This window comes from Chanodichthys erythropterus, chromosome 4 (assembly GCF_024489055.1).
Source record: "Chanodichthys erythropterus isolate Z2021 chromosome 4, ASM2448905v1, whole genome shotgun sequence".
NCBI lineage: Eukaryota > Metazoa > Chordata > Actinopteri > Cypriniformes > Xenocyprididae > Chanodichthys > Chanodichthys erythropterus.
The window spans coordinates 29794069-29817889 of record NC_090224.1 but is presented as its reverse complement, the minus strand read 5'-3'; the positions used below and the strand labels follow the sequence as shown (position 1 = coordinate 29817889).

General features: G+C 41.6%; 1 protein-coding gene across 1 annotated transcript; it reads right to left on the bottom strand.

Annotated features, from left to right (window-relative positions):
- Nucleotides 1-12679: 12679 nt before the first annotated feature.
- dnah9 (dynein, axonemal, heavy chain 9) lies at nt 12680-19025 on the bottom strand. The gene is made up of 10 exons (XM_067382902.1): nt 18945-19025; nt 17143-17327; nt 16897-17055; nt 16672-16802; nt 15854-16065; nt 14095-14328; nt 13734-13901; nt 13546-13662; nt 12887-13037; nt 12680-12798 (listed from the first exon to the last, which is right to left on the bottom strand). Exons 1-10 carry the CDS (start codon nt 19023-19025, stop codon nt 12680-12682), a joined length of 1557 nt encoding a protein of 518 aa, XP_067239003.1.
- Nucleotides 19026-23821: the final 4796 nt, after the last annotated feature.

Sequence of the window (23821 nt, the reverse complement as noted above, 5' to 3'; positions counted from 1 at the left end):
CAGTTGCCTGACTCATGAAACTCTTCAGCAAGAACAATCAGATAAATGCCAAAGCCTGTCATTTCCTTCTTAAGGAAAAGAAATATGATGTTCTTAAGAAAATATTTGAGAACTTCTTAAGATTTTTTCAACAACTGAACTTATACATGAGGTACATTCTTATGACGTTCTTAGAATTTTTCTTGAGAAATTCCTTAAAGGATTAGTTCACACAATTGAACACAATCGGAGATATATTAATATATTAATAAATATCCTGACGCATCCGAGGTTTATAATGGCAGTGAGCGGGATCAACGAATATGAGCTGAAGAAAGTGCCTCCATCCACATCCATCCATTATAAACATACTCCACACGGTTCCAGGGGGGTTAATAAAGTCCTTCTGAAGCGAAGCGATGCCTTTGTGTAAAAAAAAAAAAAAAATTTAACAAGTTATGAAGTAAAATATCTAGCTTCCGCCAGACTGCCTTCCGTATTCAAATTATAGAAAAAAACGTAACTGGCATTGCTAGTTAAGCTTTTTCTGTAAGTTGAATAGGGAAGGCGTAGGACATAACGTAAGCTTTTTGAACTGCAGGTGTTTTACACTTTCTTTGTAAGTAGAATACAGAAGACGGTCTGGCATAGATATTATACTTCATGACTTGTTAAACATTGATTTTTTTATTTTTTTATTTTTTTACACAAATGCATCTCATACTCGTTGATCCCGCTCACTGCCATTATAAAGCTTGGATGTGTCAGGATATTTATTAATATATCTCAGATTGTCTTCATCAGAAAGAAGAAAGTCATATACACCTAGGATGCCTTGGGGGTGAGTAAAGCCGAGTTCAGACTGCACGATTTTAGCCCCGATTTTGGCTCGCCGACAGGTTTTGAGAAATCGCAGACAAATGCCCGAAATCACAGGCAAATCGGTGCTCATTCACGCGAGTAATAATCACGCAGTGTGAATGAGCAAAGACGTGTTCTCAGAGAATCGCCGACGAGTTGCTGACGAGTCGCCGGCGCCGTGAGATATTTGGCATGCTAAATATCTGGACCTGTCGGCGATTCAAAATCCTGCTGTGTGAAAAGTGTTCTGACTGAAAACTACATCGGCGATGACCGACAGCCAATGAGAGAGCAAAATACAGAGCAGCGGGGAGTTCGGGGAGGAGTTATAGACCACAATATCAGCAAGCATGGCTTTGTTTCAGATAAACATTACAATTCTATCAAACAGAAACAAAGCACAAACATTTGCTTGACCATCCGCAACAGCAGCACATTGAAAAGTTATTTATTTACCTCCAACTCTCGTTGCAGAACACACAATCCACAGTCTCCCCAACCATTTCCCCCTCCATATTCTTCTTTTATTTTTCTTGTTTTCACTGCAAATCAGCGCACAGGCAATTCGTATTGCAAGCTTCTTGCGGGCTACCGTTTTTAATAATGATAATAATAACTCCGGTCTTGCACGCGTGATATCGCATTGTTTCCTTGTTACATCTCGCGTGTGTTTGGTTGTGAAACGTAGTTTGCGTGGCAGACAGAGTTGTCTGCGATTCTTCCAATTGTAAAGTCATGCAGTGTGAAACCTTCTATCGCCGATCCTTCGTGCAGTTTGAACACAGCAGCGACTGAATGCAAGATAGTCATGCAGTGTGAAAAGAACAGTGACCCGACTACTTTGAAAATCATGCAGTCTGAACTCGGCATTAAGCTTGGGGTAATTTTCATTTGAAAGTGAATTAATCCTTTAACTTCTTTCTTAAGAAGATTTTCATGAATCCAGCCCAGAAATGCATGCTGGTCTAAGCTGGCATTTTCCACAGCAGTCCAAATCATACTTTACATTAATTCTTTTAAAGAATTCTCTGTTTAAGGACTACAGCAAACAGCTGTTAGGGACTACAACGAGCTTCTTCCCGGGTTGGTGACATCACTAACCCTAAAATGTACATAACCCTGTCCCCGAGAACACGCAACAAAAGGGTGAGGCCATGTTATTGCAACACAGTATGTAACACAAATGCAATAGCATGTCATAAAAGCAAGACGACAACATGACAAATTATAACCGTAATTAAATTAAACTATACCTGTTCTATCTTCATGCAGCATATATTCTCTGGCTCTGTACAACAGTTCCCACACAAGCTATTTATAGATTATCATGACAGAATATGCAATCAATAACTTTAAGGTAGTTAACTCCACATCAGCTACATAAATTCATCAACCATTCAGAAACTTCCTGTTGCATTCTACAGTACATGTACAGTCATGTTCTTGAGTCTCAAGTTTGAACATAAAAGGCTGAAACAGTTTCTGACATTCTCAGTGAGTCTACTGTACGTGAGGTAATCGGCGCTGCTAACACAAGCTCTTGAAACTCCACCTTCTTAGTAAGAGCAGCAGCTCATTTGCATTTAAAGGGACACACACAAAAACTGAGCGCTTTTGCTCACCCTCAAAAAGTGACAAATTTAACAAGCTATAATAAATTATCTGTGTGGTATTTTGAGCTAAAACTTCACATAAACACTCTGGGCATATCAGAGACTTATTTTACATCTTGTGGCATTATATGACCCCTTAAAGCAATTTCATGGCTTTATCGATCAGTGTTCAGTAAAACTTTCTCTCAGAGGCCACACTATCAATATTTTATGGAGAAACTTACCTCTAGCTGCTTGTAAACTATATCTGGGAGTTCCTGTTCATAAGTCTTCAGCAGATCAATGGTGTGCTGCAGAGGCTTAAACATCTCATCTGTAATGCTCTGCCGTTCTTTTACCGCCATCAGGTAACCCATGATCTCCTTCAGACCGTTATAGTCTCCCTCCTCCACTTTCTTACCAAAACCAGTCTCAGTCACTCTGATGAACTCTTCCAGGTCAGATAGACTAAAAATCACATGACACGTAGATAAAAAAGTATTAGGCAAAGTATTTTGCACCTTCAGTTGGCTCTGATTAGCATATTTGTCATGGAATAAGCTACTTAGAGCTTTTACCTGTTCGTTACATGATCAATAAGATGCTTTTTGAACATTAAGCTCCACTTTTTGATGACATTGAGCAGGGCACATTTAAAGGCATGTGCGTCAACCCTCATCCATCCCTCAAACACATGGATGGGATCCAATTTCAGTACTTCCTCATACAATCGCTCATACGAGTCCACCTGCTCACGGAAAAGTTCCAGAGTCGGAGGGTTTTCTGGGACCTCATGTTCTGCGTGGGCCTCGATCTCTTCACTCGTGAGGATGTGACCGTAAAGCAAGAACTGCCGCATAAACTCTGTTCTGTCATCCACGTAGAGGTAGGCGTAGTGTTCGAAGGTGTCACGGTACTCAAGGCACTTTTCCATGATTTTCTTCACACGCTCCATCAGCAGACGCCTCATTTCCATCAAATCTGCCATGTCCTCCATATCAGCCTGAAAGTACAAGATGACAATGTAAATATATCTGATTCTAAATAACATGAAAACAAAATTGACTGCATTTGTTTTAATATGCGTTTCTGGTTTCATTGTGCATGAGTCAGATAAAAAGAAAAAAAAAATGACCCAGAAAACGGAACATTATCAGAACTTTAGTTAATGTTCTAGCAAGGTTCTCATAAAGTTATGAACAAACATCTTTCCAGTAACATTAATAGAATGTAGTTATCTGTTCTTTAATAATGTTTTCAAAATGTTATCACAAAATCATCATTTATACATCATTTGTGGAAAATATTTCTAAAACGTTTTAGTTGGATGTTCGTTTATTGTTTTTTAAATGTTACTACTTGTTTCAGAATGTTCAGAGAACATTCAAAAGTAACGTTTTCATAATGTTTGTAGAATGAATGATAAAACGGAATGTTCCCTTCCCCTCCAACCTTTTCATGTAAAAAGGATTAGACACCTTTCACAATGACTTTAAAGAAGATAATAAAAGATCTTTGCATTTATTCAAGGGATTATCATGGCTAAACCTAGATAAAGTGATCTGACTGTTTGACATCAGTACCTGATAGTGTGGGAAACCAATGTGCTCAGATAATCGTGGCATAAGAGTGGAGACCCTAAAGACATCATTGATGAGACTCTCCACCTGATCATAGAAGCCACCTGAAGCACCAAACTCCAAAGATGGACGAAATACAATCTCAGGAGCCTGCAGACACAGCCGGACCTCGAAGAGTGGGTCTAAACCAGCCTTCTGGTCTATATCAGGGGATTGGTGTGCAATTGTTTTAGTGCAGAATAATCAATCTGCAAAGGTAGTAATGTCTAGGGAAACCCCTATAATTACTTTTAGTGAGGCTTTAAAAAAGAATAAAAAGAAGCACACCTGTGTTTTCTATGAAGAACTTGAGGGAGCTCTCAATAGCATCAAAGAAACCATCGATGAGCATTTCATCAACGTATTCCACATAAATCCTCCACTGTGCAGAAAACAGGTCTGCTTTAAAAAGTGACAAATTGTCCTGAAACAAAATAAGAACAAAGATAAACCCAACAGAAATGTTTGATGAATTGTTCTTTTAACATGCATCATTTTGTCAGTTGCTATTTGATGGGATTCCTACTGGCTTTTGTTATTGCATACTTTCAGTAACAGATGGATCTTGGCTCCTGAGGCACGGATATGGCTGTAAGTTTTCTCCAGACGCTCTGTCTTATCATCCAGGTTTAAGAGAGTATCTTTCTTCCCCTCCTTCCTTTCAAAGACTGGGGTAGTCCAGCTCTTCATGATAGTCTGGATCTCCTCTACATTGTCCTTAGTCCTCTGTAGGCGTTGCTCCAAGTCATGTACCATCTCACGTACGTACTGGATGTATTTCCAAATTTCTAACATATAAATCAAAAGAGTGGATTTTCATGTCATTCCAAACCTGACAATATGGACATTTGCAAAGGTAATTTTGTGGTTTGTTCACTTGCATTATACTCTTTAGCATGAACATTCTGCTAAACATCTGCTTTTGTGCTTGTCGGAAGAAAAACAAAATCATACGGGTTTGGAACATGACAGTTAACTATTTCTTTAACAAATTACAAAAAAAGCAGGATTAAGAAACAAGACTTAAACATATGCTTTATTTCTGAAAGTATAAAAAATAAGAATACTAAATAAAATAAACCTCAATCATCAAATAAAACGTCTTGGGTTACAGATGTAACCCTGGTTCCCTGAGTAAGGGAACGAGACGCTGCGTGAAACGCATTGGGAACCTTCTGCGTGATATCGTCATTGAAGCACTCCTGTATCCAACCAATCGTGTAACGAGACGTCAGAGACGGGTGACGTCACGGACCAGGAAACTATAAAGCATGCCCGGATGCAGAGAACACTAGCTTCTGTGGTAAATCTGAAGCAAGCACTCGCAAGCATGCAGGGGTACGGCAAGAGACGCAGCGTCTCGTTCCCTTACTCAGGGAACCAGGGTTACATCTGTAACCCGAGACGTTCCCTTTCGTGGGAACTATCGACGCTGCGTGAAACGCATTGGGAACGCAATCCCAACTGTGCCGTACTTCAAGTACTTGTTCATGTTAGCTCGAAAGTACGGAGGAGCCCGGAGTGGAGCTCACATCAAGGTTATAATATCTGATAAACGTATGCTGGCTTGACCATCCAGCTGCGTCACAAACGTCACTCATAGGGACGCCAGACATCAAAGCTCTTGACGCCGCCATACCCCTTGTGGAATGAGCACGGACATTAAATGGAGAGGCCTGTCCGGCCGCTTTGTATGCTAGTGAGATGGCCTCAACCACCCACTTACTCATTCTCTGCTTGGATGCCGGTCCGCCTTTATTAGGGGAGCCGTAACAGACAAACAGTTGCGCTGTTTTCCGCCACAGGGCAGCTCTGTGGACGTATGCATCCAAAGCCCTAACTGGGCAGAGCAGATTCAGTTTTTCCTGATCTGAGGATGTAAATGGAGGAGGATGGAAGGCTTGAAGCACAATAGGACCCGGGACATTGGTGGGGACCTTTGGCACATAGCCCGGTCTAGCATGAAGAAATGCTCTTACCATTCCAGGAGCTAACTCCAGATACGAGGGGGCCACTGAAAGGGCCTGAAGATCTCCAATTCTTCTCAGAGAAGTAATAGCAAGCAAAAATATAGTCTTTAAAGTTAGAAACTTTATAGACACCTCCTCCAGTGGTTCAAAGGGAGCCTCGGCTAACCCTTGTAGAACCACTGATAAGTCCCAAGCCTCGGCCACGTCTGTACCATGGCATCCAGACCCGGGGGTGCTGGATGTGTGAGGGAGTACCAGAGCGGACACTTGGTTGACTCTCCCAAAGCAAACAGGTCTACTTGTGCCTGACCGAAGTTTTTCCAAATGAGATCCACCACTTCTGGATGGAGTCTCCACTCCCCGGGCCTCGGCCCCTGCCTCGACAGGGCGTCTGCCCCCACATTCTGACTCCCGGGGATATAAGCTGCCTTCAACGACAGCAGCTTCCCCTGAGACCACAGGAGGATCCGACGGGCCAAGTAATTTAGTTGGCGAGACCGTAGACCCCCCTGATGATTTATATAAGAGACCACTGACATATTGTCTGTGCGGACCAGCACATGGTGGTCCCTCAGGTCTGGGAGAAAGTGTTTTAGTGCTAGAAACACCGCCATCATCTCCAGCCGATTTATATGCCAGGAGAGATGATGGTCTTCCCAAAGACCTTGAGCTGAGCGACCGTTCATGATCGCTCCCCAGCCCGTGAGGGAGGCGTCTGTTGTCAGCAATGCCCTGGAGTCTCAAGGGAGCCAGAGCTGCATCCACGCACTTCGTGAATGTGCGGGGTGATAATGATAGGCCAAACGGAAGAACCTTGTATTGGTAAGCTTCGCCCCTGAAAGCAAACCTGAGGAACTTCCAGTGAGAAGGATGGATGGACACATGAAAGTATGCATCTTTCAAGTCTATCGTCACAAACCAGTCCTCGGACCTGATTTGGGGAATGATCTGTTTGAGTGTAAGCATCTTGAATTTTAGTTTTTGTACAGACCGATTTAGCACCCGTAAATCTATGATAGGACGAAGTCCTCCATCCTTCTTTGGAACTATGAAGTAACGGCTGTAAAAGCCTGACAGCTCGCTGGGAGGAGGAACCCTTTCTATAGCTCCTTTCTGCAAAAGTGTCATGACTTCTTGTTCCATAACCAGAGACTGCTCGGGGGTCACCACTGTGGGAAGAACCCCGTTGAATTGGTGCGGGCGAGACCTGAACTGGATCTTGTAACCCTCTTTTATAGTGAGCAGCAACCATTTTGAGATATTCGGAAGAAGTTTCCATTCTACCAGAAAATTTACTAAGGGAACCAGTCTCTCGAGACTGGCCTCTGGTGTTTTTTGAGCACCTGATTCGACGCTCTGAAGCGGCATACCGGCAGAGAACAATCGAATCAAGTGGCCGGCCCTCCTCGGAGGGTCGGTGGAGACCGCTGCGCCCTGATGCACCCCTTCGGAGGGGGCCGCCCTCATCGGTTCCTGACCCACAGACATCAGGACCGCTTCGAAGCCTTCCGGGCCAGGATAACAGCGCGCAGGTCCGTTCTGCCCCTAGAAGGCTTCGGCTGAGCGGGCCGACCCGATCCCCAAGCTCTCTGCGGGGGAGCACGGGCGGCCACGCTGATTTTTTGTTGTGCTCTGTGGTGCGCTGAGGAGCTCGTCGACGGCCGAGGCTGATCCCGCTCATCAGCCTCAGGGGGAGGGATTCTTGTTTTGCGGGGGATGAACCTCTGCAACGGCGCAGATTGTTTCTTAGCCTCCTGGAACCTCTCGACAACTTTTGTAACGGCGTCGCCGAAGAGGCCCGCAGGAGACAGCGGCGCGTCCATAAGGGAGGCTTTGTCACGCTCCCTTATGTCCGAGAGGTTCAGCCACAAGTGCCTCTCCGTAGCCACCAATGCTGCCATAGAGCAGCCGATTTCTTTAGCCGTCTCTTTGGTGGCACGGAGAGCCAGGTCAGTTGCCATCCTGATTTCCTGGATGCACTCATACGTGGCCTCCCCGCTATTTTCCACTTCCCCCAGCAGGTCGGCTTGATATGCCTGTAGAAGCGACATGGTATGTAGGCATGCCGCCGCCTGACCTGCTGCCGCATAAGCCTTGCCCACCAAGCCTGATGTAGTTTTTTATGCCTTGGTGGGCAACGTCGGGGTTTTCAGCGACGATGCAGACTCGGGGGAGAGATAGCCCGCAAGCGTCTCTTCCACCCGAGGCATCGCCGCATAGCCTTGCTGCTTCAGCCCCACGATGTTACTATACATTGAGGTCTGGGGGCTGAAGACGCGATATGATGCCGGCTTCTTCCAGGACCTCGAGACCTCGGTGTGGAGGTCCGGAAAGAAGGGCAAACCCCGACCCTGGGGTAGTGACCGAGCCCGCTCTGCTGGCCAGTCAATTTTTAATTTGGCCACAGCCCTGGTCACTACCTCCAGGAGCTCCTCATATGCTGGGGAAGAGGATGGCGGTTCCTCTTCCGCCACGCTCATCACATCAACCTCCTCGGAGGAAGAGAGATGAAGCGCGGGTGCCTCTCTCCGGGGGGAAGAAACAGCTGCGCGTGCTTCCGCCACCTGAGAAGAGGCACTGGGGCTGGCAGGTAAAGGGTGAGATAAGGCTGGGCCCGTCTCAACCCCCTCTGCCAGCTCCATTTGCGAACCCCACGAATGAAGCCGCCGCTGTGCCTCAACAACAGCGGGACCCGATCCGCGGGGAACGCCGACCGGAACACCCTCTTTATCGCGAAAGAGTGCCCCACGTGATCTTAAAACTCTGAGGGTGAGCTTCTCGCAATGAACACAGACAGCCCCCTCGAGAGCTGCCTGTGCATGCTCAACCCCCAGGCAGACAACACACATCTCGTGAGTGTCCCCATCTGGAATATATCGTGTACATGGGTGAACACACTTTTTGAATTGTCTGCCTTCCGCCATTTCACTCATGTCTTATTCGCTATATATATATATGTGGGGTGCACAATAACACTCTTGTCCTCAGACGAAGAGATAATGTTTTCCAATATAAACAGGACAAACAACACCAAATAAGACACACAAGACACACAAGATAACAAGATAACGCTTTCTGAAGACACAGAAGCTGGCGTGCTCTGCATCCGAGTGTGCTTTATAGTTTCCTGGTCCGTGACGTCACCAGTCTCTGACATGTTGCTTCGCGTTTGGCTAGATACATGAGTGCTTCAGTGACGACATCACGCAGAAGGTTCCCAATGCGTTACCACGCAGCGTCGATAGTTCCCAAGAAAGGGAACTCTGAGGCAGATTTGGGTGTTCATGATGATTGCATCACACTAACAGCTGTAGTGGATCTCAATAGATCTAACAGCGTACATTCAATAGCTCTACCTTGGCTTGTCCAGCAGAGGTTCACCTCAGCTTCTTTGAGCTTGTCATCAATATCTGTCAGCTGGTTCTGGATCAGTGGCATCTCTACCTCTAACACAGTGCTCATTACTTTGTTGTACCAGTTGGTTATGAGCTCCAGACTTGTTACATACTGCCAAAGCATATCCCTTTTGGAATAAATGTCAGCAGCTACATCTGGTATGACTTCAGCCTGGCTGGCCTCCAGGTACTTCACCTCCCGCAGCACTGATGCCAGCTACAGGACAAGATAAGTGTCACATTCAATACTGGAACTGGCCCATGGATAACAATATTAACATACTGTGCACAAGCATGTATAAAGAGACCTGTGGGCTGAAGTTGACATAGATGAGTTTTGTGCCGCACTCTCGAGTTATCAGCGGCTTTTGGAGATTAAACTGTGACTTCTCAGCCACAGAGCTAGTCCAGAAGTCATACAGTTTAGAGGAGTATCTGGTAAAAAGGCAGCAAGACAATTAATTAATGTCATGTCATTTTTTTATGTATGCCAATATTAAGGATCTCAATGAATAGTTGCTCTTCATTCATCGAATGTGGGTGGTGCTTTATTCTGCCAAGATGCACAAAAGAAAAAAAAGCTTCTTAAAAGTAATCCATTGCAACTTGTGTGCAATGTTTTAAATAAAGCTACAAAAATCAGAATTTAAGATGGTATTTTCAAATAATCTCTCCCTCTACAGTATCTCTCAAATCTCAGATGTCGAGCATTGCACAACACTTCTGAAGATGGCATTTTTGCATCAAACACAATTGCAAATTAGATATCCCAGCAGTGTTGGGGGGAATTATAATCAGTAGATAATGGCATGAACTTAAGTATGTTATGTATAAGTATGTATAGTGCAAATCCATATATAGATCAATTTTATAATGCATTGTTTTCCTTGTTGGAACTTGACGGTATAAATCACCATCCGCCTTCACTGTCTAGAAAAGAGCATCACAGACATTCTCTCAAACGTCTGCTTTTGCCTTCTTTTTTGACTGAGGCCCATTTATTTTAACAACGGTGGATCATAGTGGTCTATATATTGGATACATAAAAATTGTTCTTCTGGGTTTACAGCAGGGGTGTCCAACCCTGCTCCTGGAGAGCTACCATCCTGCAGACTGTAGTTCCAACCCTGCTCCAACACACCTGTCTGTAATTATCAAGCAACCCTGAACAAAGCCACTGGAAGGCAAGCCTGCAACCTTTAGCCAAAAAAGCCTAATGGCTAATGCTAACGCTCCAGCTGTGGTGGTACGCAGGGTAGGACACCATTACACGATAGGCTGAGAGGTGCCGCACGTGATTAAGTTAGCCGTTACGCTTTCTCCAATGGTAAAAGATACAGACCCTATAATATACAATCTCTGCCCTTAACACTTGATTAGCTGGTTCGGGTGTGTTTGTTTGGGGTTGGAGCTGAAATCTGCAGGATGGTAGCTCTCCAGGAGCAGGGTTGGACACCCCTGGTTTAGAGTATCAACTGGGACACACAATAAAAATAAACAAGATTAGTAACAGGAATTTAAGATTAATTGGACAAAAACAGACATTCAAAATATTTATGTAAACTCATACACACACACACACACACACACACATACACACACACACATATATATATATATATATATATATATATATATATATATATATATATATATTAAAAGGAATAATAATAGTTAATAGTCTCTTATTGGCCTGTTTAGCTAAACCATCTATATAACAAACAAAACAAGCCCTGAAAATGTATAAAAGAACACATTAGACAGGCACTTCATATTTAATGGTTTTAGATGATTAGTTAATTGCATTTGATAGATTATACTTTTAATTTGCAATGGGTTTGTAAAAGCTGTTTTTATGCATGTTTGGCATGAGTTTTTGTTGCATTTACACTGTTTTGATTAGCATCACCAGCACGTGGTGTTTCAAACACTAAATAATGGCATGAACTTAAGTATGTTATGTATAAGTATGTATAGTGCAAATCCGTATATATAGATCACTTTTATAACATTTACATTTTATATTACATTTACACTGTTTTGACTAGCAGGTGTCACCAGCACGTGGTGTTTCAAACACTTCAAAACAGTGAATAATTTTGCAATGCAATTGGTTCAATTGATTCAAAGCTTTTTTTATACAGCCATATGTTCCCCGTGTTTGTCCCTGGATGTGATATACTTCCTGTTTCCTGTTTAATCTGCCATCTTTGTAGTCATTTTGTAGTTTTTCATGTTGATTAGCCTTTACTGTTTCCAGGTGTGTCTTGTTAGCCTATTAGCAGGGGTGCACATAACTTTTTTGGTCTGGTCTCAAACTTCACACAGATCCTAAAAGCTGTCCTCTTCACTTTCCTCCTGACTGCTCTTCTCACTATCTTCTTTTCTCTCGAACATGGTAGATGATGATAATGATTGTTTTTTTTTTTGTTTTTTTTTTTACTAACATTAATGACACAGACAACAGCAAGAATATTAGGCTGCTGTCACTTTAAGAAGGAAAGCAATGAATGAATAAAATGACACATTCGGTTTCTTTCTCAACTGTTCACTTATGACATAACCGAGAGAATACTTGCCAAGATAGGTATTTTTACATCATTTTTCAATCGCAAGTAAACGCGAAGGAGGAATTAATTTCAGCATGTTCGAGCGCTGTCTGACTGTCTCTCTCTCTCTGTGTGCGCGCGTTTTGGGGGTGTGAGGCTGTGAGCACAGATAACAGCTTACGAATGAATTAATTTCACTCTATGATGGTTAAATTCAGTTAATTTGCAAATCACATGTGTGCTGAACCGTTAAGCCTTATCCGTATGGATCACGGATTAACTGCGCTCCGTTGCACACTTAATAATTAAAGAACACACTTATCATCAATATTGCTAACTTACCAGAGATGGAGAACAATCCATGGTGTCCCTGTGAACCGGTCCTCAAAAATGTTGGTGCTCAAAAGTGCTTCCCTCTATGTTTTCTGGTACACATAGTTTTTTTTTTTTACCGCGCATGTGTACCACTTATGTGCACCACTGTACTATTAGCCCCCTGTGTATATGTAGCCCTTGGGTTTCCACTCATGTATATAATATAAACTGACCGTTTGAATTGCTCCATCAGCTCATCATATTTTTGGATCACCTCCTTTCCATCCACAGATTCCATACATCTATCATAACACAAACAAAGTAGTTGTTTAATGAAGAAAACAAATTGTTAAGTGATTCCCAATCAAGCCTTCTCAACAAACACAAAGCATAAGATATTTACGGGTGGTTGATGAATCTGAAGTTATTGTAAGGGATCTGTATGCGTTCCTGCAAGTCCTGGACAAATCTCAAGCCTCCAGCAACCAAAGGCATGTTCTTGTAGACAGGGGAGTAACCTGGAAGATGAATAAACGGTTAAAATCGCAAGATAATAACAAAAATACCAGTGATGTTACTTGTTGATAATGAAGATGAAGACCTAACCCTGGGTTTCCTCTTTCTGCATCTGCTTTTTGAAGATCATCTTGCAACATTCCAATTCCTCGTCAAACATTTTGATCAGCCTTGGATATCTAGTCTGAGCATCGGCTGCTATCAGGGGTCGTTCCAACAGTCTGCCAAACATATCCAAAACCTGCCAAGCAGAGACTCCATGAAACTGTGTTGTGTTTTTTGCAAAAAAGTTGAGAGAAGAAAAACTCTAAACACAAATGCTTTCTACCAACTACTTCCAAAGACATACTTTTTAATATTATGGTTCACTGCACTATCAAATGCAAAAATCAAATATGCAAGTAATGAAAATATGTTCCAGGATGGAACGTTCTGCTCATTGCAAGTACAACTCAAAAATAAAAAAGTGTGTTTTCTTCTCCTGCAGGGTTCAAACTGAGCTCTATTAAAGATCTTGAGTCTGTGGAGATTTGTGTGCATTCCAGTCTTAAAATTCAGGCCGTGTTACTGATTGGGACTTGTTAATACGCAGGTCTCTATAACTCATTAAAGACAGAACACTGAAAAACACTGAAACTGTCTATGTATAATGTCCCAAGTCAGGAGCATGTGTGCAGCTCCACACCAAAAAAATGCTTTCACAATTCCAACATTATTGTATTTTCACACTAACAGATAGTGTTGCCCACCTTGAATGCGTGCTCCAATCCAGAAGCGTCATCAAAAGCATGACCACAGATTGCACCCAACTGCCGGTCAATATTGTCCACCATGAGCTGGAACTTCATTAAATCTGCTTCAAACTCCTACAAACAAGCACCCTTTAATTGAGGAAACGTCAACCTGTCATCTGTGATTTTGTTGTGTGCCCACTTACCAAATTACTAACATCAAGGCAGTCATACAGCTTCTCTGAGAAAGTTTTGTAGTCCTCCAAGAAGATTTTATGTAAGTGCTGGACTCTCTGGCTGAGAGATTTTCCTTGAATCCCTCCAAACAGGACCTTCTCTAGCTTCATCATATCGACTACAGTCAGCAGGAGAGTCTAGACAATAACAGTGAAAAAGAACCAGACAACATTTTCTTCACATAATATCACCTTTTTTCTTTTCTTTTTTTTTTTACATAATTCCATATACCGTAGTTACCCGGAATGCCTGTATAATTTCAGGTTTAGGGCCCAAGCATACTCCAAATTTGGGAACATGCAAGTACATAAAAAATGTCTCTCCGCTTACTTCGATTGTTCTCAGCCTCTTTATGAAGTGATCCAGCCCAACAAACACCATGAGGGGGGAAAAATCCCATGGCTTAATCGGGTACTCAGTCCTCTGGTACTGACTCAGGTTGGTCCTTCTGTCCTCGTATGTGGTCCTAAAATGTGTCAGCACATCTACAGCAGTCTGCACTCGCAGGAGGCTCTCCTGCACTTCACCTTTCAGGATGTCATCTGGGTTCAGAAAACTCCGGGCCTGACAAATAACACTCTGAGGTAAGTAAAGAGCTGTCAATTTACAATAAGGTCCCATTAGTTAATGCACTAACTAAAACAACCTAACAATGAGCAATACACTTGTTACAGAATTTATTATTCTTTGTTCACGTTGGTTATAAAAACACAACTGTTCATTTTTAGTTAATTTTAGCTCAGTGGCCAGTTGCATAAACTTAGTCACTATGCTTAGTTACTGTGTCTTAAACTCCTCCTGTAGTCAATAACTGTATCCCTTAAAACTAATCTTTGTTCACCAAAATTACATATTTAAACATATTTTCCTGTGAAAAAAATTCTTAATGCCTTAAAATAGCTTGAATCTAACTCTACACCCTTGCCTCATTTAATATACATGGATCTATGAATTAGCCCTGCCTCCACTCACTCGCACAAACTCAGATGAGATCCACTCTGTCAACTTACTGAGGTAAACACTGCACAATGGTACCACTTTTTACAAAGTTGGACACATAACAGTAATTAATATCATAAGCATTTTGCTTGACTACATTATAAAACAGCTAATAATGTGTTGCTAATGTTACGCAAACCATGTTCGCATTCACGAGTCAGACAGCTGCGTTCTAACAGTCAGTATCCTTAGAAACACTTTGAACAACTCAGAACGTCAGTGGAGAAAGGCATATAGTTCATCATAACATCGTAATATGTGCCCACCGGCCGTTAACATGATTGGTTACAAGGTAGTTTGTGACATCAGAAACAGCGGCGATTTGGTTTACTGCAGTTTTAAAGAGAAAATACTCAGCAATGGTGTTGACTTATGAATTTGCACATGGTTTGTCTTAAAGCATTTTAAAAACACCAGATAGATATATGAACATATATTAACATTACAAACTTGATTTTCACTTTAAGAACTAGATTGACCAACTAGCAGTTTGCCAAGGTGTATTCAATACCCCCCCCCCCCCCCCCAAAAAAAAAAAAAAAAAAAAATATATATATATATATATATATATATATATATATATATATTTTTTTTTTTTTTTTTTTTTTCTCATGACATTCCAAACCTGAATGACTTTCTTTTTTAAAAGGAGAAATTCTGAAGAAAGTATGTTTCGAAGTTTCAGAAATGAAGCACCATAAAAAACACCATAACAATTTGATGCCAGTGATACAATATCACTTGTGTGCTATATTCCACATCTTTCAGAAAAAATCTGGGATTGGAATATGACATTGGGTATAATGGGTAAATACAGACAGATTTTCAGAAAATCTCCAGAACACATAAACAGATGACAACAATAACATTTAATTTGTATACACTCTCAGAAAAAGCACAAAAGCTGTCACTGCGACGGAACCCTTTCAAAGGTACTAACATGTACCATTTAGGTACTAATGTGTTTCTTTATGGTTTAATATGCACCCTTTTTAGGGGTAAATAAGGTATATATGTGAACCATTTGAAAGGGCACTGCTCCGGCGACAGCTTTTGTACCTTTTAATAAAGCATTACTTCATTAGAATACCTGCTGGATGAGGAGGTTGCAGATCATCTGTAAAAGCACTATGACTCGGGCTGGTTTGTTGTAGTATTTGGAGTTTGCCCAAATCAGACACACTGTGTGCATGAGAGCAAGAATCTTTCCCTTCACCTCACTGAAGTCTGCATTCTCCAGATCTTCTAAACGTCTCTCCATTGGCTTGAGGTAGACATTGATATCTTTCGCCTCATTTAGAGCTTGATAAACACAATACAAAATCCAATGAAGATTCATAGCTGTCATAGAATTAAAGAGGACCTATTATGCCCTTTTTTATTTTGTTTTTGGGCTCTACTAGAATACATTTTCATGCTTGAATTTTCATTTTTTTCCCCATTTCTGATATTGTTGGAGCTCCTCTCTTCCCAGTCTATTTAGTTCTTGTCTCTATTAAGCCCTTGCTTCTGAAAAGCACAATGTGCTCTGATTGGTCAGCTAGACCAGTGTGTTGTGATTGGTCAAGCACCTCTAGCGTGTTTGGGGAATTGTCCCACCCCTTACCATAACTGTGAGTTTCAACACGCTACTAACTAAATAAACCAGACCCCGCCCCTTTAATGAGGAATATTGTGTCATGTTTGTTCCCGGAAGAAAACTCAAGACTACAATGGAGGCATTTCAGGGAGTTCAGAAACAGTACACACTGATATAGAAAAAAACTCATGCTGGAGGGACTTTGGAACTTTGCAGAGCTTTCTCATGCTCAAAAAGCAACATTACACACTAAACAAAGATGAACATGGAAAAAGGCATCTTTAATATAGGAACTAATGCTTTTTTTTTTTTTTCTCACAACACCATACCTTCTGCAACATCACAGAGCATTTTTGCAAAAGCAGGATAATAACTGCTGTCTATCGCATCCAAATGCTCAGCCAGTGTGACCAATTTAGGTGCCTGGAGCTGGCCGTGTATACCCTGAAGATCCGCAAACCTGCAACACAACATAAAGTGGACAAACAATCTTGAAGGACTTTTCTAGGCAACATCAGAGTGACTGAACTCCCAGTGTAGTGTGTCACACTAACCTGTTCTTCCAAAAGCTCAGCTCTGCATGTGGAGTTGGGTTTTTGCCCTCAAGTAACAGGTCTGATGAGTCCTTCTTCAGGACCTTATAGACCAGATTAGTCCAGTCAATAACAACCGTCTCCATAGAATAAATAAGGCTTCTATCCACGTGAGGCAAACTGCAAAAATCATACCAACGAAAATGCAAATGAAATTTCAAACAAAAAAAACATATTTATTAAAATCCCATCATTTTAAGAAGCCACCTCTTATCAACTTGCTCAAGCTGCTCCAATCCTTGAGGCAAAGGAAGGTAAGTTTTGCCTTTGACTTTTGCAGCCATGACAAACACTTCGTTTTTAAAATCGTGGACATGTCGCATGAGGTCCTGAGAAACAACATGAGGAACATCCTGAAGGTTCCTAGGATTAGACAGAAGCGATTCCACAAGCTAAAAATAAAGAAAATGAAATTAGAAAATGTTGTTCTCGAAACATTAGCATAAAAAATTATTTATACATCGTTCATCGCTCATTTTTTCCTGAAACATTTTAGTTTTTTTTTTTTTTTTATGTTACTACTTTTTTTCAGAACATTTGGAGAATAAGCAAATGTAATGTTTCCATAATGTTTACAGAATGATACAATGAAATGTTTGTATAACCAACAAAAAACTTTTTAAAACATTTTTTTTTAAAAAATGAACATCCAGAGAACATTCAGAAATAACATAACTTAATGGGAACTTTAGCAAAACGTTTTATAACACATTTGTTAGCTGGGTAGTTTTGTTTGCTGTAACCTGTGCTTTTGCACATTGGCCAACTTCTCATTATATAAAGTTATGTAAAATTTACAGCCTGAAGATCTTCATTATTCTGAGTAGAAATTTGAGATGTCATGACAGATCTGCACTATAACGTATATGTGACTTGTATCAAACTATGAGGGCAGAGAAGTTCAAAACAAAACAACATAGCAGAAAAAGTGAATCTGATAGCACTAATTTGTCATTAAAAAAAAAAGTAATGAATGACAACCTAATGTGCACATATACTAATACAGCCACATACATCATGGCAATGAACTGTAGAAAAAAAAGAGCTCTTGTGTTACATTTTAAACTCAATGAATGTTATTATACCATCAAGTACACTTTCTTCTACAAGACATTAAAGTCAAGGAGCAACATTTATTATATGTATGAGTAAAGGGAAATAGGCATTTGTTTATATGTTATGTGGAATTCATTTGCTTATTTGGTTTCAATCGACAGTTAAATATAAGCTCCGTATCCTGAATTATCCTGCAACTTATTCTACTGGGTAAATGAACTCAACAACAGTCCAAGACTGATTAAACGAATTAAAGAATTCAAATCTTTTGTCAACTTTTGGCAGCTCGTTCTCTTTCATTTTGGCGATGAATTTGTAACTGACCGGACTAACTGGATCTGCTAAACAGCTGCCTCCACAGCAACCCAGTGTTTACATGGGTCAGCCTGCTGTTGCTATGACAGATATAAATCGTCAGTTTATTAATTTAAAAGTAAAAAAAAAAAAAAAAAAAAAAAAAAAAAATCAGACTTCATTTTTTAGTACAAAATTAATTATTCTGAATCAGCATGCAACTTATTCTACTGGGTAAATAAACTCAAAAACGGTTAAATAATTTACGTGAACTGATTCTTTCAGACAGGTCAGACAACCGTCTCCTGATTCTAAACAGCTAACGTAACGTTATCAGAGAAAACACGACTGGGTTGCTGAATTATTGTCAAAGAAAATAAAACTCAATAATTAATGAAACAGCTTACAGTTACTTTCAAAAAGATATGGCTCACGATACGTGTAGTAAACATTGTTGCAGTTTGTAACTGTTAGTTACAGTTTGTGTCAAATACTGTATGTGTTAACGTTAGCTACAAATGCTCTCATAGTTGGTTTGGTTGCTTTTATAAATGTACGTTAACGTTATTTATATAACTCACAAATGGCTTTACAATCATTTTGAAATCTGATTAAATTATTCATTAAAAAGCCAATCGGGCATCGCGAACTCGACTCACATTTTCCATAACCACCGAGAGTTGCTCCAAAGGACAAAGACGGGATTTCCCCCAAATTGCCGGTATATTTGATTTTTTCATTTTCCTTGACGGACAGCGCAGTTTTGTCCCGCTTGAAAAAGAATAAACCGATTTGTTCTGACCGGACTTGACTTAATCTGCTTTAAACCGCTGTCTCCATCGCAACCCAACTAACACTGCTGCTGCAGCAATGTTTACATGGGTCAGTCTGCTGTTGCTATGAGAGACAAACCGTCATTTTATTCATTTAAATGTATAAATGTAAAAAAAATATAGACCTTTTTCACAGACTGTGATGGCGCGTTTTAACGGTCATCACCATCGTAAATCCTGCAAAGTTTTTTATATTTCCTTTTTTTTTTTTAATGTATGTACATGTATAACATTATATTACCTTTGCATCAAATTACAAAAATTAGTTAACGCTGCTGTGATGGTGCTTCTATATGGGGACAGGATTGTTGCACACCAGGTGAAAAAATACTATAGTAAATACTATAGTGTTTTTGAACCATACTATAGTAAATTGTAGTATACTGTATTATAGTATTTACATCACTTTGTTAATAAATGCTACAGCATACTCTGTAGTATTACCTATAGTTAACTGATAAACTGTATTAAATACTGTAGTATACTTTAGTTCTTACTACAGTAAACTGTATAGTGTATGTTGTAGTATAATATACCCTATAGTTGTAGAAAACTTAGTACAGTATTGGACAAAGTAATTTGTTTATATTACTATAGTTGTTATATTATGACAGCAACTATAGAATTACCACAACAAATTAATTCAAGTATTTTACTATAGTATGGTTCAAAAGTATTTACTATAAATTACTATAGTATTTTTTCACCTGTACTATACCAAAAAAAATGATTGAGATTCATACATGTAAAGAGATTTACAAAAATTAATCAAATTCATAAATAAATAGATTAACATGCACAAATAAATGTAAAGAGTTTCAAAAAAATACTAAAATTCACAAATAAATAAAATGAGATTTGCAAATAAAAAAATATTTATATATCTGCTTTATGTCACAAACTCACCTCTGCCTGGCATTCATTCGTGGATTGTTTCCTGTTAGTTTCAGCCTCAGACATCACGCCCATGGACTGTTGGCTGAATGTCTGATGCATATGGCACACTTAACTGAAAACACTTCAGGATTTTCGAAGTCGTCACTTGGTTGGTTGAATTCTACAGGATGTCCGGGAGACTTGTGTGTTGCATTCTTTAACGGTCCACCTGGAAACAAATGCCGTGACGCCAAACCCCCTCGCGGAAGAAGAATGGCATCATGTTTACAACTGTGAGAATGAGCACTTACCAGGATCAACTAAACGCTGGATTTTCAAAAGTATGAGAAGTTTGAGGCTCCATTGTTGCAGTAAACTTGCACAACTTTCTTGAATGAATAATTTATTAGATGCACGCCGGTCTATTATTGTAGGGACATCGACCTTACATTTTCATGCCCCTAAACATGACGCGGAACAAAACAAACTGTGGTTGCGTTACATGTCAGTCAATCGTCCTCTTGGGTGGTCCTTGGCCAATGAAATCTGCGATAGAATCCAGACCTTCTGCTGTCAGTCTGAAGGTCTGGCTACGCGAGACATGTTTCATTTTGCAGATTAATTTCGCACCCCTGAAAGGAGCTATAATCTATGGCTGCTTCATTCAAACTGAGCTGAAGTGCTTTTTGTGTGGTTAAAATACCCCGTTTCCAAAAGATTATTAAAGTTTAAGGCTTACATTCATCAGGATCAGTGAATCGGAATAAACTCAGGATTATAAACAAATTATGATCAATAACAGATCCCAAGCATCATGATCTGTACACCCTCTGTACACTGGACACAAGTGGCGTGACACAGCATGTCAAAAGCAAATAGGCTACTACCATTATATTATAAAATCACACTGTCTACACTGGACACGACGCAGCGGACAAGCTGACAGGCTTAAGGGCAGTATATAATGAGGTGGAGCGACACACATGCTAGACCAACGCTAGACCAGCTAATCGAGCGGCGATCATGAGCTCTTATGTTGAAAGGGCACACCTGACCCTGGCTTTCGTAGGCCAAGCTATAATGTCCACTATCCAGTGAGAAAGCTTCTGCTTAGATACTGCACGTCCCTTAGTACAGCCACTGTACCAAACAAATAGCTGGTTAGGCTGAAGAAAGACGGCCGAGTGGTCGATATAAATCTGCAAATCCCTGAACAGGCACACAGCGGGCAAAGAGATGACCTGCGCTTTCAATGGAGTGGAAAGAGACTTAGGCACATAGCCCAGTTATCGGTTGAAGAGTGACACTGCAGTCACCAGGTCCGAAGCAAATACACTCGCCATCCACCAAGAACGCATGCAAATCTCCTATGTGCTTAGCCTAAGCAAGAGCAAGAAGCAAAGCAGTTTTCAGAGTGAGCTCCCTCATAGAACACGTGAAGTCTGGCTCTCGGTCAACGCAATGTCAGAGCATCCCCGATCAGCGGGGCATGAGACAGTAAGAAGAGCAGCGGGCAGTGCCAAATAATTTGAACTGAGCCGGGATGAAGTCTCCACTCCCCCTGAGGAATTCCGTTCCTTGAAAGCATGTCCGCTCCGTGGTTTAGAAGACCTGGAATGTGCGCTGCTCTGATGGAAAGTAAATGACAATCCACCCATACTAGGAGGATTGTAGCCTACTTGAAAAGGGCTCTGGAGCGCACGCCGGCGAGACGATTTATGTATAATACAACAGACATGTTGTCGGTGTCGGAACATCTCTGGGTCGCACCAAGGTCTCAAAGCACTGATGCAGTTGTAAGTGACCACAATGCGCATAGGTCTATGCCCTCCATGATACTTGAGTTTTCAGCCATAACTGCAGCAGCCACATGTGTAGAAGACCCAGGTGGCATGGCACCGAAGCCATAAGTTCCAGGAGCCTCTGGATTTCCTTCAGGGGACCAGACCGGCCCGGTCTGAAGTGGAGCAAAGCTGAAGATGAACAAAGCTTCCATCTCCACTGTGTCGAAACACATGCCCAGATATGTTATAGACTGACTCGGGGTGAGCATGCTCTTTTAGCCCTCTGCCAGCTTGATGTCTGGTGTTTCAACTAGGTCCGGTACACCGCCGGTGGAGTGCTTGTTCTAAATGAATCTGGATGATCGACTAATCATAGTCCATTCAGAGAGTGTATCCATCTCATCTTCTACTTCGCATCCTAGAAAAAAGAGTAGAACTGGGCCTTGTTGTGATGCGAGCTCGCATTTCACAGGCCACTCACAGTTTGTAACTTACCTCCGCTCATTTTGACAAGTTTCTACCTTTAAGTGTTCTCAGGAAGCTCTCAGACTAATGGCTGCAGCCTTGGCTGTGCCTTCACTAACATAATGAAGATAGAGAGACTTTCAGCTCTCTCTTGTCTGTTCTCACATTCCCTGCTTGTTGCGGGCGTCAAGAGCAGTAATGGCCTGTGTGTCAATATCATTTCAATGTGCTGCTGGATTATATCAGTGTGCCTAAAATGTATTTTTGGTCAGACAGCCCCTGTCAGTGGCCTTGTTTTTTGCAAGAGTGCTTGAACGGCGACTGTATATCCTCCCTGTTCTAAGTATACCATGATGGCATGACGCCTTCATATTCATAGTCGTCATAATGCAAAAGACATAATGCACTCTTGATGAGAATTTCGAGTGGCACAGGAAGGCTGATCACCCCTCGCCCTTCTACATGATCATCTTGCGCTGGTCACTCTGGTCAGTTCTGTGATTTGAATGTCTCCTCACTCTCATCGCGATGGGCCTTGCAAGAGGATTATATCTACAATGTGAACTGACATTGTGGGTGGTGTCAAATATTTAATGTGACTATTACAACAGTTGTCGATGCCCTTGCTAACTGGTGTTCAACTAGATTGTTCACCCATTTGCAGTCTGTTGTTACAGGTGCAGACACTGCTGCCTTTCTGCGCAAATGTCACCCTTGTGGGTTATTCAATGCGCATTGCTGTTGTACACATTCATGGTATAAAAAGTACAGACAAGAGATCCGTCATCATTTGTGTTTTTTTCCCACACAGGTAGTAACTTTTGCTATGGTGTTTATAACCTGGATGTTCCCTGCAATGCATGTATTGTCCGTACGGGAATCAGGCTAACTGAATCAATGTTCAGCATTCGTCTTAAGCTGTTGCAGGCACCGAGTTGGAGGTGTTTGACTAAGTTGTGTAATGAATGACTGGGTGATTGGCACCAGTGCTACTGCTGCCTTTGTGTTTCGTCTGCATAGTAGACATCAGTACTAGGTGTTAGCATGACCTCCACCATTAACTGCACAGCACAGTCAGTCAGATTTCTGCGACATCGTTGCAAATGTTGCGCCACTGCTGTGGCTGTTGACTGGCACAGTGAGTGCGAGCGATGTCTGGAGAAGGCCCACGCAGAAGCCACGCTCACTGAAATGACCTGCTCTCACTGCGAGAGTATGAGTCTGGCCTCTTTGCGCTCACGGATCACTTTCTTTTCAGAGAGCGACTCCGGTCCCCGCGCCCTCCCATTTTCTTCCTACCAGGGACCTGTGAGGAAAAAACTGCGGGGCAGAGGATCCCAGCACTCGGGTGAGAGTTAGCTTACACCAGCTCAAGTCCTGCATACCTCACTCTCTCCACAAAGTTTCCCCCATCAGTTTCTCCCACCCTGACCAGTGCCCCTCTGCCATTGCAAGCGACCTGGTCTCGTTCGGGGGATCTGATGAAGATGTCCATAGCGGCCTCGGATGCTGAGGAGTGGGCAGGCTTGCTTTATGACCCCGCCCCCTTGCCGTCTTTGGAGCCATTGGACGCCAGGG